This window comes from Geospiza fortis, unplaced genomic scaffold (genome assembly GCF_000277835.1).
Source record: "Geospiza fortis unplaced genomic scaffold, GeoFor_1.0 scaffold61, whole genome shotgun sequence".
NCBI classification, from domain to species: Eukaryota; Metazoa; Chordata; class Aves; order Passeriformes; family Thraupidae; genus Geospiza; species Geospiza fortis.
Window position 1 is genome coordinate 1,521,668 of NW_005054430.1, and position 13,946 is coordinate 1,535,613.

Consider the following 13,946-nt stretch of genomic DNA (forward strand, 5'->3'; position numbering starts at 1 on the left):
CAGCATTCCCAGGGAATTCCCAGTTATTCACAGCCATTCCCAGATGGAATTCCCAGTTAAACACAGAATTCCCAGTTAAACACAGCATTCCCAGTTAAACCCAGCCATTCCCTGTTATTTTATTACTAAATTGAACTATTTATTACTAAATTTATTTTATTACTGAATTTAACTTTATCGTTTATTATTGTTTTATTTTAGGAAATGAATTACTATTTTGATGTCATTATTAATTTAATTCCATATTTTATTATTTTTAATTTTGCTATGAATTTATTATTTCTATTGCGAATTTAATAATAGGAAATGAATTGTCTATAGCGTATTATTAATTTAATTTAACCTTTAATTATAATATGGATATAATATGGATATAATATGGATATAATATGGATATAATATGGATATAATATGGATATAATATGGATATAATATGGATATAATATGGATATAATATGGATATAATATGGATATAATATGGATATAATATGGATATAATATGGATATAATATGGATATAATATGGATATAATATGGATATAATATGGATATAATATGGATATAATATGGATATAATATGGATATAATATGGATATAATATGGATATAATATGGATATAATATGGATATAATATGGATATAATATGGATATAATATGGATATAATATGGATATAATATGGATATAATATGGATATAATATGGATATAATATGGATATAATATGGATATAATATGGATATAATATGGATATAATATGGATATAATATGGATATAATATGGATATAATATGGATATAATATGGATATAATATGGATATAATATGGATATAATATGGATATAATATGGATATAATATGGATATAATATGGATATAATATGGATATAATATGGATATAATATGGATATAATATGGATATAATATGGATATAATATGGATATAATATGGATATAATATGGATATAATATGGATATAATATGGATATAATATGGATATAATATGGATATAATATGGATATAATATGGATATAATATGGATATAATATGGATATAATATGGATATAATATGGATATAATATGGATATAATATGGATATAATATGGATATAATATGGATATAATATGGATATAATATGGATATAATATGGATATAATATGGATATAATATGGATATAATATGGATATAATATGGATATAATATGGATATAATATGGATATAATATGGATATAATATGGATATAATATGGATATAATATGGATATAATATGGATATAATATGGATATAATATGGATATAATATGGATATAATATGGATATAATATGGATATAATATGGATATAATATGGATATAATATGGATATAATATGGATATAATATGGATATAATATGGATATAATATGGATATAATATGGATATAATATGGATATAATATGGATATAATATGGATATAATATGGATATAATATGGATATAATATGGATATAATATGGATATAATATGGATATAATATGGATATAATATGGATATAATATGGATATAATATGGATATAATATGGATATAATATGGATATAATATGGATATAATATGGATATAATATGGATATAATATGGATATAATATGGATATAATATGGATATAATATGGATATAATATGGATATAATATGGATATAATATGGATATAATATGGATATAATATGGATATAATATGGATATAATACAGATATAATGTGGTAATAATATAATGTAGATATACTATCATATCATTAGTATTCTGGATTGAATTAATGAATATTCTTATTTAATATAATTAATTAATGAATTATTCCTGACTGAATCCCTGTGAATCCCCACTCCCAGCTCACCCCTCTGGTTCCCTCCCAGCAGGGTTTTGCTGCGGATCCCTTTGCACACATCCAGGATCGTGGCTCCCACGTAGGCGATCTCGGGGCCGAACCTGAAACTCTGGAAAAACCCCGGGATCAGCGGGAAAACCAGAAGGAATTCTTGGAATCTCTAAAATTCTATCTATATGGAATTATGGGGTTCCCAGCAATCTTCTGGGCTGGTTTTTTCCATGGAAAAAGTATCAAAATTTCTCCAAAGTGCTCCCAGAAATCCTGGTTGTTCTTAAGACCTTCTGGAGAACTTTGCTCTTGGAAAAAACATCAAAATATTTCCAAAATATTCCTAGAAATCCTGGTCACTCTTAAATCCAAATTATGGGATTCCCAGCAATCTTCTGGACAGTTTTCTCCATGTCAAAAGCATGAAAATCCCCCCCAAACATTCCTGGGGATCATGGTTATTCTGAAGACCTTCTGGAGAACTTTCCTCTTGGAAAAAGCAACAAAATCTCTCCAAAATATTCCTGGAAATCCTGGTCACTCTTAAATCCAAATGATGCTATTCCCACCAAGTTGCTGGACAATTTTTTTTCCTGGAAAAGGCACCAAAATCCCCAAAATACTCCTGGGAAATCCTGGTCATGGCCAGGGACACCTCCCACCAATCGCAGGCTGCTCCAGCCTGGCCTTGGCCATTGCAGGGATGCAGGGGCAGCCCCAGCTGCTCTGGCAATCCCAGCCCAGCCAGGAATTCCTCATTGCCAAGATCCCATCCATGCCTGCCCTCTGGCAGTGGGAGCCATTCCCTGGGTGCTGTCCCTGCAGCCCTTGGCCCCAGTCCCTCTGCAGCTCTCCTGGAGCCCCTGCAGGCCCTGCCATGTGCTGGAAGCTCTCCCTGGAGCCTTCCCTGCTCCAGGTGAGCACCCCCAGCTCTCCCAGCAGCCCCAGGTCAGTTGGATCCCACAGCTGGATCCAGCATTCCAGATGTGATCCCCTCAAAGAAGGGGAATCTCCCTGCAACACTTCCTCAATCCCAACTCCCTCTGTTCCACCAACAGGGTGGGATCCCTCCACTAAAGTCCCACAACTGCCAGATTCCCATGAACCCAGGGAAAAGCAAACCCTCCACGGTGCCAAATTTTCCATGGATCTGGGATTTATCCATGGAAAACGCTGCCCTTACCTGGGTCAGGTAGTACACGTGGGTGTGAGGCACCAGGTACAGGGTGTTGACGGCCCCTCGGAAGGTGTAGATCTGCTGGTGTGGGTCTCCCACCAGGATTTTCCCACAGTTTTGGGATTGCACAATATCCACGATGGCTGTGAGGGAAAAAAAAATTTGGATCATGAGGGAAGAACCTGCTCCAAACTCAAGGGAAAGCTCAGGTTGGAAGAACCTTTTCCAAATCCAGTTTGGATCATGAGAGAAGAATGGAAGAACCTCTGCTGCTGGGGGTCTCCCACCAGGATTTTCCCACAGTTCTGGGATTGCACAATATCCATGATTGCTGTGGGGAAAAAAAAATTGGATCATGAAGGAAGAACCTGCTCCCAACCCAAGGGAAAGCTCGGTTGGGATCGTGAAGGAAAAACCTGCTCCAAACGCAAGGAAAAGTCAGTTTGGAAGAACCTGCTCCCAACCCAAGGGAAAGCTCGGTTGGGATCGTGAAGGAAAAACCTGCTCCAAACGCAAGGAAAAGTCAGTTTGGAAGAACCTGCTCCCAACCCAAGGGAAAGCTCGGTTGGGATCGTGAAGGAAAAACCTGCTCCAAACGCAAGGAAAAGTCAGTTTGGAAGAACCTGCTCCCAACCCAAGGGAAAGCTCGGTTGGGATCGTGAAGGAAAAACCTGCTCCAAACGCAAGGAAAAGTCAGTTTGGAAGAACCTGCTCCCAACCCAAGGGAAAGCTCGGTTGGGATCGTGAAGGAAAAACCTGCTCCAAACGCAAGGAAAAGTCAGTTTGGAAGAACCTGCTCCCAACCCAAGGGAAAGCTCGGTTGGGATCGTGAAGGAAAAACCTGCTCCAAACGCAAGGAAAAGTCAGTTTGGAAGAACCTGCTCCCAACCCAAGGGAAAGCTCGGTTGGGATCGTGAAGGAAAAACCTGCTCCAAACGCAAGGAAAAGTCAGTTTGGAAGAACCTGCTCCCAACCCAAGGGAAAGCTCGGTTGGGATCGTGAAGGAAAAACCTGCTCCAAACGCAAGGAAAAGTCAGTTTGGAAGAACCTGCTCCCAACCCAAGGGAAAGCTCGGTTGGGATCGTGAAGGAAAAACCTGCTCCAAACGCAAGGAAAAGTCAGTTTGGAAGAACCTGCTCCCAACCCAAGGGAAAGCTCGGTTGGGATCGTGAAGGAAAAACCTGCTCCAAACGCAAGGAAAAGTCAGTTTGGAAGAACCTGCTCCCAACCCAAGGGAAAGCTCGGTTGGGATCGTGAAGGAAAAACCTGCTCCAAACGCAAGGAAAAGTCAGTTTGGAAGAACCTGCTCCCAACCCAAGGGAAAGCTCGGTTGGGATCGTGAAGGAAAAACCTGCTCCAAACGCAAGGAAAAGTCAGTTTGGAAGAACCTGCTCCCAACCCAAGGGAAAGCTCGGTTGGGATCGTGAAGGAAAAACCTGCTCCAAACGCAAGGAAAAGTCAGTTTGGAAGAACCTGCTCCCAACCCAAGGGAAAGCTCGGTTGGGATCGTGAAGGAAAAACCTGCTCCAAACGCAAGGAAAAGTCAGTTTGGAAGAACCTGCTCCCAACCCAAGGGAAAGCTCGGTTGGGATCGTGAAGGAAAAACCTGCTCCAAACGCAAGGAAAAGTCAGTTTGGAAGAACCTGCTCCCAACCCAAGGGAAAGCTCGGTTGGGATCGTGAAGGAAAAACCTGCTCCAAACGCAAGGAAAAGTCAGTTTGGAAGAACCTGCTCCCAACCCAAGGGAAAGCTCGGTTGGGATCGTGAAGGAAAAACCTGCTCCAAACGCAAGGAAAAGTCAGTTTGGAAGAACCTGCTCCCAACCCAAGGGAAAGCTCGGTTGGGATCGTGAAGGAAAAACCTGCTCCAAACGCAAGGAAAAGTCAGTTTGGAAGAACCTGCTCCCAACCCAAGGGAAAGCTCAGTGTGGATCATGAGAGAAGAACCTGCTGCAAATCCTAAGAAAAGCTCAGTTTAGAAGAACCTGCATCAAATCCAAGGAAAAGCTCAGTGTGGACCATGAGAGAAGAACCTGCTCCAAGTCCAAAGAAAAGCTCAGTTTGGCCCATGAGGGAAGAACCTGCTCCCAACCCAAGGGAAAGCTCGGTTGGGATCGTGAAGGAAAAACCTGCTCCAAACGCAAGGAAAAGTCAGTTTGGAAGAACCTGCTCCAACCCAAATCCAAGGAAAAGCTCAGTGTGGACCATGAGAGAAGAACCTGCTCCAAGTCCAAAGAAAAGCTCAGTTTGGCCCATGAGGGAAGAACCTGCTCCCAACCCAAGGGAAAGCTCGGTTGGGATCGTGAAGGAAAAACCTGCTCCAAACGCAAGGAAAAGTCAGTTTGGAAGAACCTGCTCCAACCCAAATCCAAGGAAAAGCTCAGTGTGGACCATGAGAGAAGAACCTGCTCCAAGTCCAAAGAAAAGCTCAGTTTGGCCCATGAGGGAAGAACCTGCTCCCAACCCAAGGGAAAGCTCGGTTGGGATCGTGAAGGAAAAACCTGCTCCAAACGCAAGGAAAAGTCAGTTTGGAAGAACCTGCTCCAACCCAAATCCAAGGAAAAGCTCAGTGTGGACCATGAGAGAAGAACCTGCTCCAAGTCCAAAGAAAAGCTCAGTTTGGCCCATGAGGGAAGAACCTGCTCCCAACCCAAGGGAAAGCTCGGTTGGGATCGTGAAGGAAAAACCTGCTCCAAACGCAAGGAAAAGTCAGTTTGGAAGAACCTGCTCCAACCCAAATCCAAGGAAAAGCTCAGTGTGGACCATGAGAGAAGAACCTGCTCCAAGTCCAAAGAAAAGCTCAGTTTGGCCCATGAGGGAAGAACCTGCTCCCAACCCAAGGGAAAGCTCGGTTGGGATCGTGAAGGAAAAACCTGCTCCAAACGCAAGGAAAAGTCAGTTTGGAAGAACCTGCTCCAACCCAAATCCAAGGAAAAGCTCAGTGTGGACCATGAGAGAAGAACCTGCTCCAAGTCCAAAGAAAAGCTCAGTTTGGCCCATGAGGGAAGAACCTGCTCCCAACCCAAGGGAAAGCTCGGTTGGGATCGTGAAGGAAAAACCTGCTCCAAACGCAAGGAAAAGTCAGTTTGGAAGAACCTGCTCCAACCCAAATCCAAGGAAAAGCTCAGTGTGGACCATGAGAGAAGAACCTGCTCCAAGTCCAAAGAAAAGCTCAGTTTGGCCCATGAGGGAAGAACCTGCTCCCAACCCAAGGGAAAGCTCGGTTGGGATCGTGAAGGAAAAACCTGCTCCAAACGCAAGGAAAAGTCAGTTTGGAAGAACCTGCTCCAACCCAAATCCAAGGAAAAGCTCAGTGTGGACCATGAGAGAAGAACCTGCTCCAAGTCCAAAGAAAAGCTCAGTTTGGCCCATGAGGGAAGAACCTGCTCCCAACCCAAGGGAAAGCTCGGTTGGGATCGTGAAGGAAAAACCTGCTCCAAACGCAAGGAAAAGTCAGTTTGGAAGAACCTGCTCCAACCCAAATCCAAGGAAAAGCTCAGTGTGGACCATGAGAGAAGAACCTGCTCCAAGTCCAAAGAAAAGCTCAGTTTGGCCCATGAGGGAAGAACCTGCTCCCAACCCAAGGGAAAGCTCGGTTGGGATCGTGAAGGAAAAACCTGCTCCAAACGCAAGGAAAAGTCAGTTTGGAAGAACCTGCTCCAACCCAAATCCAAGGAAAAGCTCAGTGTGGACCATGAGAGAAGAACCTGCTCCAAGTCCAAAGAAAAGCTCAGTTTGGCCCATGAGGGAAGAACCTGCTCCCAACCCAAGGGAAAGCTCGGTTGGGATCGTGAAGGAAAAACCTGCTCCAAACGCAAGGAAAAGTCAGTTTGGAAGAACCTGCTCCAACCCAAATCCAAGGAAAAGCTCAGTGTGGACCATGAGAGAAGAACCTGCTCCAAGTCCAAAGAAAAGCTCAGTTTGGCCCATGAGGGAAGAACCTGCTCCCAACCCAAGGGAAAGCTCAGTTGGGATCATGAAGGAAGAACGTGTTCCAAATCCAAGGGAAAGCTCAGTTTGGAAGAACCTGCTCCAAAGCCAAGGGAAAGCTCAGTATGGATCATGAGGGTCCAAATCCAAGGAAAAGCTCAGTTGGGATCATGAGGGAAGAACCTGCTCCAAAGCCAAGGAAAAGCTCAGTTGGGATCATGAGGGAAGAACCTGCTCCAACCCAAACTCAAGGAAAAGCTCAGTTGGGATCATGAAGGAAGAACCTGCTCCAAAGCCAAGGGAAAGCTCAGTTTGGATCATGAGGGAAGAACCTGCTCCAAAGCCAAGGGAAAGCTCAGTTTAAACGTCAAACCTGAGGGGAAAATTAGTTTAAATTCTGAGTATTTCTGTTGAGATACTTCCATCACATTTCTGAGCACATGGAAATCCCCTCTGGAAGTGGGACTGGAGCTCCTGGAATAACTCACCTGGGGTGCAATCCTGGGCTTCATCCACAAAAATGGCATGGTATCCCGAGAGCTGGGGCTTGCTGAGCTGCCAAAGTTTCAAATATCCTGAAGGAAAAAATCAGGAATTTCAAGGACAGGGAAGATCCATCAGGACCTTTAAAACAAATCCCTTTTTTCCTTTTTTTTTTTTAAGTTTTGGTTGTTTTGCGACGTCGTTTTGGTTGTTTTTCTGGCTTCGCTTCCTGTTTGGAATTTTCACATTTGGAAGGTCTGCAAAAAATCTCTGTCTCTCTTGGCAGCCCAAATTTGATGATTTCAAGTTTCTTAATGGCCACCAAAAATTCCAGTAAAAAGGTTTTTCCCAGTTATTTCCAGCACTGTCCAGAGGAAAGGATGTGCTGGAAGCAACTTCCAAATTTTGGGCTGGATTTTTAGCCATTAAAAAATGGGAATATCCTTAAAATCTGCACATTTTTATCCTAGTGGGAGCACAAATTCATTTTATGTATTTTATAAATACATATAAAATGAAAAATTGAGCCAGAGGGATATTCCCTGGTGAGCTATTGGCAGGAAAAAAGGGATTTTCTCCTTCTGGATACTCAGCTAGGAGCAGGAATAATAAATCCATTGATTTTTCCACCTCCAAATCCCCTTTTCCCAAGGATTTTCCACCCCTTTTACCATCACAAGTCATCTTGTATTTCTTCTCTACATCTCCATCCAGCTTCTTCATGTTGTGCCAAATCTCTTTGGCCTCTTCCACGTTGATCTAAAAGGAGAAAACAGAAGGACTGTGATAAAATCATGGGATAAAAATAAAATTATGGAATGGTTTGGGCTGGAAAGGGTCTCAAAGCCCATCCAGTGCCACCCCACCCATGGACAGGGACATTTTCCTCTACCCCAGGGTGCTCCAACCTTTCCTTGGCCATTGCAGGGATGCAGGGGCAGCCCCAGCTGCTCTGGCAATCCCAGCCCAGCCAGGAATTCCTCATTGCCAAGATCCCATCCATGCCTGCCCTCTGGCAGTGGGAAGCCATTCCCAAAAAGCCCCAGATCCTTTTTTTCCCATCCCAAGCATCTCCTCAAACCCACCAAGATTTGGTGAGGAGATTGGCTGGAAGTATTTTTTAGGGAAAATAGGGATTGTCCCTTTTTTCCCAAACATCATCTTCTTCCCAATCTTTTGATTCCTCATCCCAACCTTTGGGAGGAAAATTCCTCCTCCCAGTCTTTTGGTTTTCATCCCAGTCCTTGATTCTTCCTCCCAGTCTTTGATTCCTGCTCCTAACCTTTGGGTTCCTCCTCCCAACCTTTGGATTTTCATCCCAATCTTTTGATTCTTCCTCCTCCCAATCTTTGGATTCCTCCTCCTCCCAATCTTTGGATTCCTCCTCCTCCCAATCTTTGGATTCCTCCTCCTCCCAATCTTTGGATTCAAACATCATCTTCTTCCCAATCTTTTGATTCCTCATCCCAACCTTTGGGAGGAAAATTCCTCCTCCCAGTCTTTTGGTTTTCATCCCAGTCCTTGATTCTTCCTCCCAGTCTTTGATTCCTGCTCCTAACCTTTGGGTTCCTCCTCCCAACCTTTGGATTTTCATCCCAATTCCTTTGGAATGTTGCCTCTGATTACTTCCAAAGCTCAGGACTGACCCCAACCCTTTCTCTGACTGAAGGATTCCCCAATCCCAAATTTCAGCTGAACACGGGAAGATCTCTTCCCATCAACATTTTGGGAAGGGGGATGAACATGAATTATTTTATGAAATCATGGAATGCTTTGGGTTGGAAGGGACCTCAAAGCCCATCCAGTGCCACCCCACCCACGAGCAGGGACATTTCCCACTATCCCAGACTTCTCCAAACCCCATCCATCCAAGCTCAGAAAATTCCAGAGGCTCCATCCCAAAAACTCACCCTCTTTTCCTGTGGGCTCACTTGCTCCATGTGTCCATGAGTGTTTTTGAACCACAGGGGCACATGCTCCTCACAGATCTCCTCATCTGAGGAGGAGAAGAAGTTTCCCAAGGTTTGGGACACAGTTTTCCCTCTTACAAACAGGGATTGGCCCTCCCTGTTCCGGAGGAGGAAGCTGATGGAATAAACAGACATCTTGGAGAAGTTCAGCTTGCCTTTCTCTTTGTAGCTGTGCCAGAGAGGAAAAAAAAAAAAGGACAAAAAAACCCAAAAAAAGGAAAAAAAAAAAAAGAAAGACAAAAAAGGACAAAAAAAGACAGGAAAGGAAAAAGACAGGGAAAAAAAAAGACAGGGAAAACAAGTTAAAAGACACAGAAATTCCTTTTTTTTTTGGTGCACTATCCCTAGAAAAAGCTTGGCTTTATATCCCAATTCATTCTAATTATGGAATATCTTTAAATCTGCACAGATTGGTCTTGGTGGAAGCACAAATTTGTTGATTTTATACATTTTAGAGATGGAAAATTGAGCTCATCCCTGGAATTCCAGAGTGTTTGCAGAGCCAGGGAATGGTCACAGCTCATTTTCCTTGCTATCCCCAGCTTAAATGTGCCAGAATTGGACAGAAACTGGATCAAGAAAACAGCTCAGGATAAGGAAATTGATGCTCTGGAAAAGGAATTGAACCTCAGGAAAAGCAGCACTTGGAGCAGTTGTAGCATTCCAGTGGGAGTGGGAAGTGGGAAAACCTCACTCCCAGTGGATTTCCACCTCCCAAACCATTCCTTGGCTTTGGGGTGCTCCCATGGATGCTAAAATCCCTGGAGCATCCCACTGCATCCATCCGGAAACCATAAATGACAAATTTCCCCTCATTATTTGTGCTGCCTCAAATCCTGGAGGTTTCCCTCAAAACCACTTCCCTGCTTCCACAAAGGAACTGGAATTCCCCACTCACTGTCTCCCAATGCTTCCAAAAGCCAAGGAGTGGAAGGTCTTGCAGGTGACATTCCTTGGGAAAACCATTTTCCCCTTCTCTGCCACAGCTTTGTTAAAAGTCAGGTAAAGGAATTTCAGCTCCGAGAATTTCTCCGCGTACTTCACCAAGGTCGAGGTTTTCCCTGTGCCTGGAGAGGAGAGGAAAAGAAGGAATAAAATAAAAGTAAGGAATAAAATATCCATGGTCAAGAATGAATTATTCCACATATTTTAATTTTTTTTTACGCCTCCTTCTCCTGCTGTCCCAACTCCAATATTCCACCTCACTCCTGATTTCAGAGAACCAGGGAATTATTTGGGTTGGCAAAGTTCTTTAAGGTCAAGCCCAACCATTCCCAGCACTTCCAAGGCCATCTGTGTCCCCAGGTGCCACATCCACAGGGCTTTTAAATCCCTCCAGGAATGGGGACTGCACTCCTGCCTGGGCAGCTGAGCCAGGGCTGGATAAGCCTTTGCATGGAGGAATTGCCCCAATGTCCAACCTAAACCTCCCTTGGCACAGCTTTAGGAACTGCCCACTACAGCCTGGATCCCCTTTCCATGGGGTCAGCCCTTCAGGAACTGCTCCCTTTCCATAGGGTCAGTCCTTCAGGAACTGTTCCAGCCTGGATCCCTTTATCCATGGGGTCAGTCCTTCAGGAACTGCTCCCTTTCCATGGGCTCAGTCCTTCAGGAACTGCTCCATTTCCATAGGGTCAGTCCTTCAGGAACTGCTCCAGCCTGGATCCCCTTTCCATGGGGTCAGCCCTTCAGGAACTGCTCCAGGGTTGATCACTTTTCCATGAGGTCAATCCTTCAGGAACTGCTCCAGCCTGGATCCCTTTATCCATGGGGTCAGTCCTTCAGGAACTGCTCCAGCCTGGATCCCTTTATCCATGGGGTCACTCCTTCAGGAACTGCTCCAGCCTGGATCCCTTTATCCATGGGGTCACTCCTTCAGGAACTGCTCCCTTTATCCATGGGCTCAGTCCTTCAGGAACTGCTCCCTTTATCCATGGGGTCAGCCCTTCAGGAACTGCTCCCTTTATCTATGGGCTCAGTCCTTCAGGAACTGCTCCCTTTCCATGGGGTCAGTGCTTCAGGAACTGCTCCTCCATGGAAATCTCTACTCCAGCACCTGGAGCATCTCCTCTTCCTCCTTTCCCCAACTCAGGATCTGTAGGGCTGTTCCACATTTTCCCACTCCTCTGTTTTTATTCTGCCTCCATTTTCGGCAGATTTTCCCTTAAATTTGTTATCCCAGAGGCACAAATTGATTCTCTTGGGATCTCACAATCCCTCAGACAGAGGGAGCCTGGAGGGAAGGAGCACACTGGGAATTGTCCAAGCATTTTTCCAACGTTTTGGGCTCTTACCTGCAAATGCCATTATTTTCACTGTTTGGCCAGGCTCAATTTTGTGACTCAAAATCCTCTGCTGTTCATGGGTCAGTGTGACATCAGCCCATCCACTAAAAACAGGGAAAAAATTCCAATCAACAAGTGGGAAAGGAATTAATAATCCTTTAAAAATTCCTAAAACAAACCATCCCACTTAAAAAGAAATTAACAGGGAAATCAGGGATTGATTGATCCCATCTCGACTTGCTCATTGGGAAAAGGAGAAAAGCACGGAATAAGAAAATACTGGAGATAAAATAAAAAGTCATAGGAAAGATCTTTTAGGGAATAAAGGGAAACCATCACACACAAACAAAGGAAAATACATTTTTGAGGGAGCAAGCTGTGCTTTAAGAATGAATTTGGCACCTTAAGCTCATTAAAACCAGTTTTATCTCTGTTAGACCTCAGTGATGGATGAATTTATCCCATTCCCTTTCTCCAGGAATTAAATTATTCAAGCCAGCAGCTGAAAAGGAACCCAGCTTGGATCTCCACGGGCCAGGGAAGTGGTAAATTCCTTATAAATAAATTCCTTATTTCTTGGGAGAGCTGGGAATGTGTTGGAGCTCTGGATGCTGAGGATTTGAGACTTTCTGTGCTGACAGACTCTGACTCACATGAGAACATGACATTTGACCTAAGGTGTGCAGAAGACTTCCAAAATTCATTAATAGCACTGAGATTACAAGAGAGTAGTTTAATTAGAAGTGTGTAATATCACTAAATAGAAAACTTAAGAGTTTAAAGTTTTAAAATATAGTAATACATATAAAACTAAAAGAAAAGTTTTAAGACAGTAACTAATCCTTTCTTTACCTTCTTCTTCATGAGTTTAAATAATGTTTTGTAATTAGACAAAAAAGTCCACCTTACAAATCTCAAATAATTAGTTATTATTTTAAAAGTAAAAATAATTTTAGTATCATTTCTTAATTAAATAGTGTAACCTTAAATAACCTTATATAAAAAATATTTAACCATCTTATAACTTAGTGGTAAAATACGATAAAAAATACGATAAAACTCGCAACTTATAATAGAAATAAAAATAATAAACATCTAAACCTAAACATAAAATACCATCTCTAACAAAGCCATCCCAACCTTAACAAAAACAAAAAAGAAAAGTCCAAAAATCAACTCCAATAAATCAGGAATGTTCTCCTGGAGAAGGGAGGGATCCAGGGAGAGCTTCCAGCACATTGCAGGGCCTGCAGGGGCTCCAGGAGAGCTGCAGAGGGACTGGGGCCAAGGCCTGCAGGGACAGCACCCAGGGAATGGCTCCCACTGCCAGAGGGCAGGCATGGATGGGATCTTGGCAATGAGGAATTCCTGGCTGGGCTGGGATTGCCAGAGCAGCTGGGGCTGCCCCTGCATCCCTGGCAGTGCCCAAGGCCAGGCTGGACACTGGGGCTGGAGCACCTGGGATGGTGGGACTGGAATGGGATGGGGTTGAAGGGCCCTTCCCACCCAAACCATTCTGGGATTTGGGACACTCAGAATCCATCCCGAGGGATTTTTATGGAAGTTGGGGATGGAAAAGGGAAGGGAGACCCTTCCTGGAGCCCTGAGATTCCCAGTGAAGCCCCCGGATCCCAAATTCCTTCCCAGAGAGGAGTCGGGGTGGGGATGGATCCAATCCCAGGTGGGAGAGCTGGGAATGGAGGGAATTCCCTGGAGAGGGAGACTGGGGTGGGATTTTGGGAAGGGATTCCCAGAGCAGCTGGGGCTGCCCCTGATCCCTGCGATGCCCAAGGCCAGGCTGGGCACTGGGATCAGGGGCACTGGGGCTGGAGCAGCCTGGGACAGGGGGAGGTGTCCCTGCCATGGCAGGGGTGGCACTGGGTGATTCCAAACCATTCCACGATTCCCAGATAGACCCAGCAGCAAATTTAAACTCAGCACTCCCAATTTTACAGATCTAAGGCCCCAGTCCTGATTCTCCTCTGAGAATTCACAGGAAGGGGGTGAGCAGCAGGATCAGCTGTGCCACTGATCCACCTCCACCTTCTCCTGCTGTGGAATATTTGGAATATTTGCTCCTCACTCCATGGAATTGCCCAGCATGCACTGCTTGGATCACCTGGGACACAAATCCATTCTTCCCTCTTCCAGAGGCTGCACAGTTCCAGAGGCATTTTCCATCAGATACAAGCAGTAGAAAATATTGTAGTGAAGCCTGGAAAAAAAAAAAAGGGATAAAACAGGAATTACTGAGAAATAATTAAT

At 43.8% G+C, this 13,946-nt stretch overlaps 1 protein-coding gene across 2 annotated transcripts in view; it reads right to left on the bottom strand.

Moving 5' to 3' along the window:
* Window positions 1-13,946, bottom strand: part of FBH1 (F-box DNA helicase 1) — a 35,805-nt gene that overhangs the window by 12,267 nt on the left and 9,592 nt on the right. For both annotated transcript variants that reach the window (XR_004082371.1, XM_031061887.1), the window contains exons 5-12: window positions 13,801-13,896; window positions 11,691-11,785; window positions 10,295-10,463; window positions 9,337-9,565; window positions 8,098-8,185; window positions 7,432-7,518; window positions 3,021-3,157; window positions 1,856-1,955 (exon numbers count right to left, since the gene is read on the bottom strand). Coding sequence is in view for 1 of the 2 variants with exons in the window: in XM_031061887.1 (XP_030917747.1) it covers window positions 1,856-1,955; window positions 3,021-3,157; window positions 7,432-7,518; window positions 8,098-8,185; window positions 9,337-9,565; window positions 10,295-10,463; window positions 11,691-11,785; window positions 13,801-13,896 (1,001 nt within the window). In the remaining variant the exon portion in view is untranslated. The remainder of the gene's footprint in view (window positions 1-1,855; window positions 1,956-3,020; window positions 3,158-7,431; window positions 7,519-8,097; window positions 8,186-9,336; window positions 9,566-10,294; window positions 10,464-11,690; window positions 11,786-13,800; window positions 13,897-13,946) is intronic.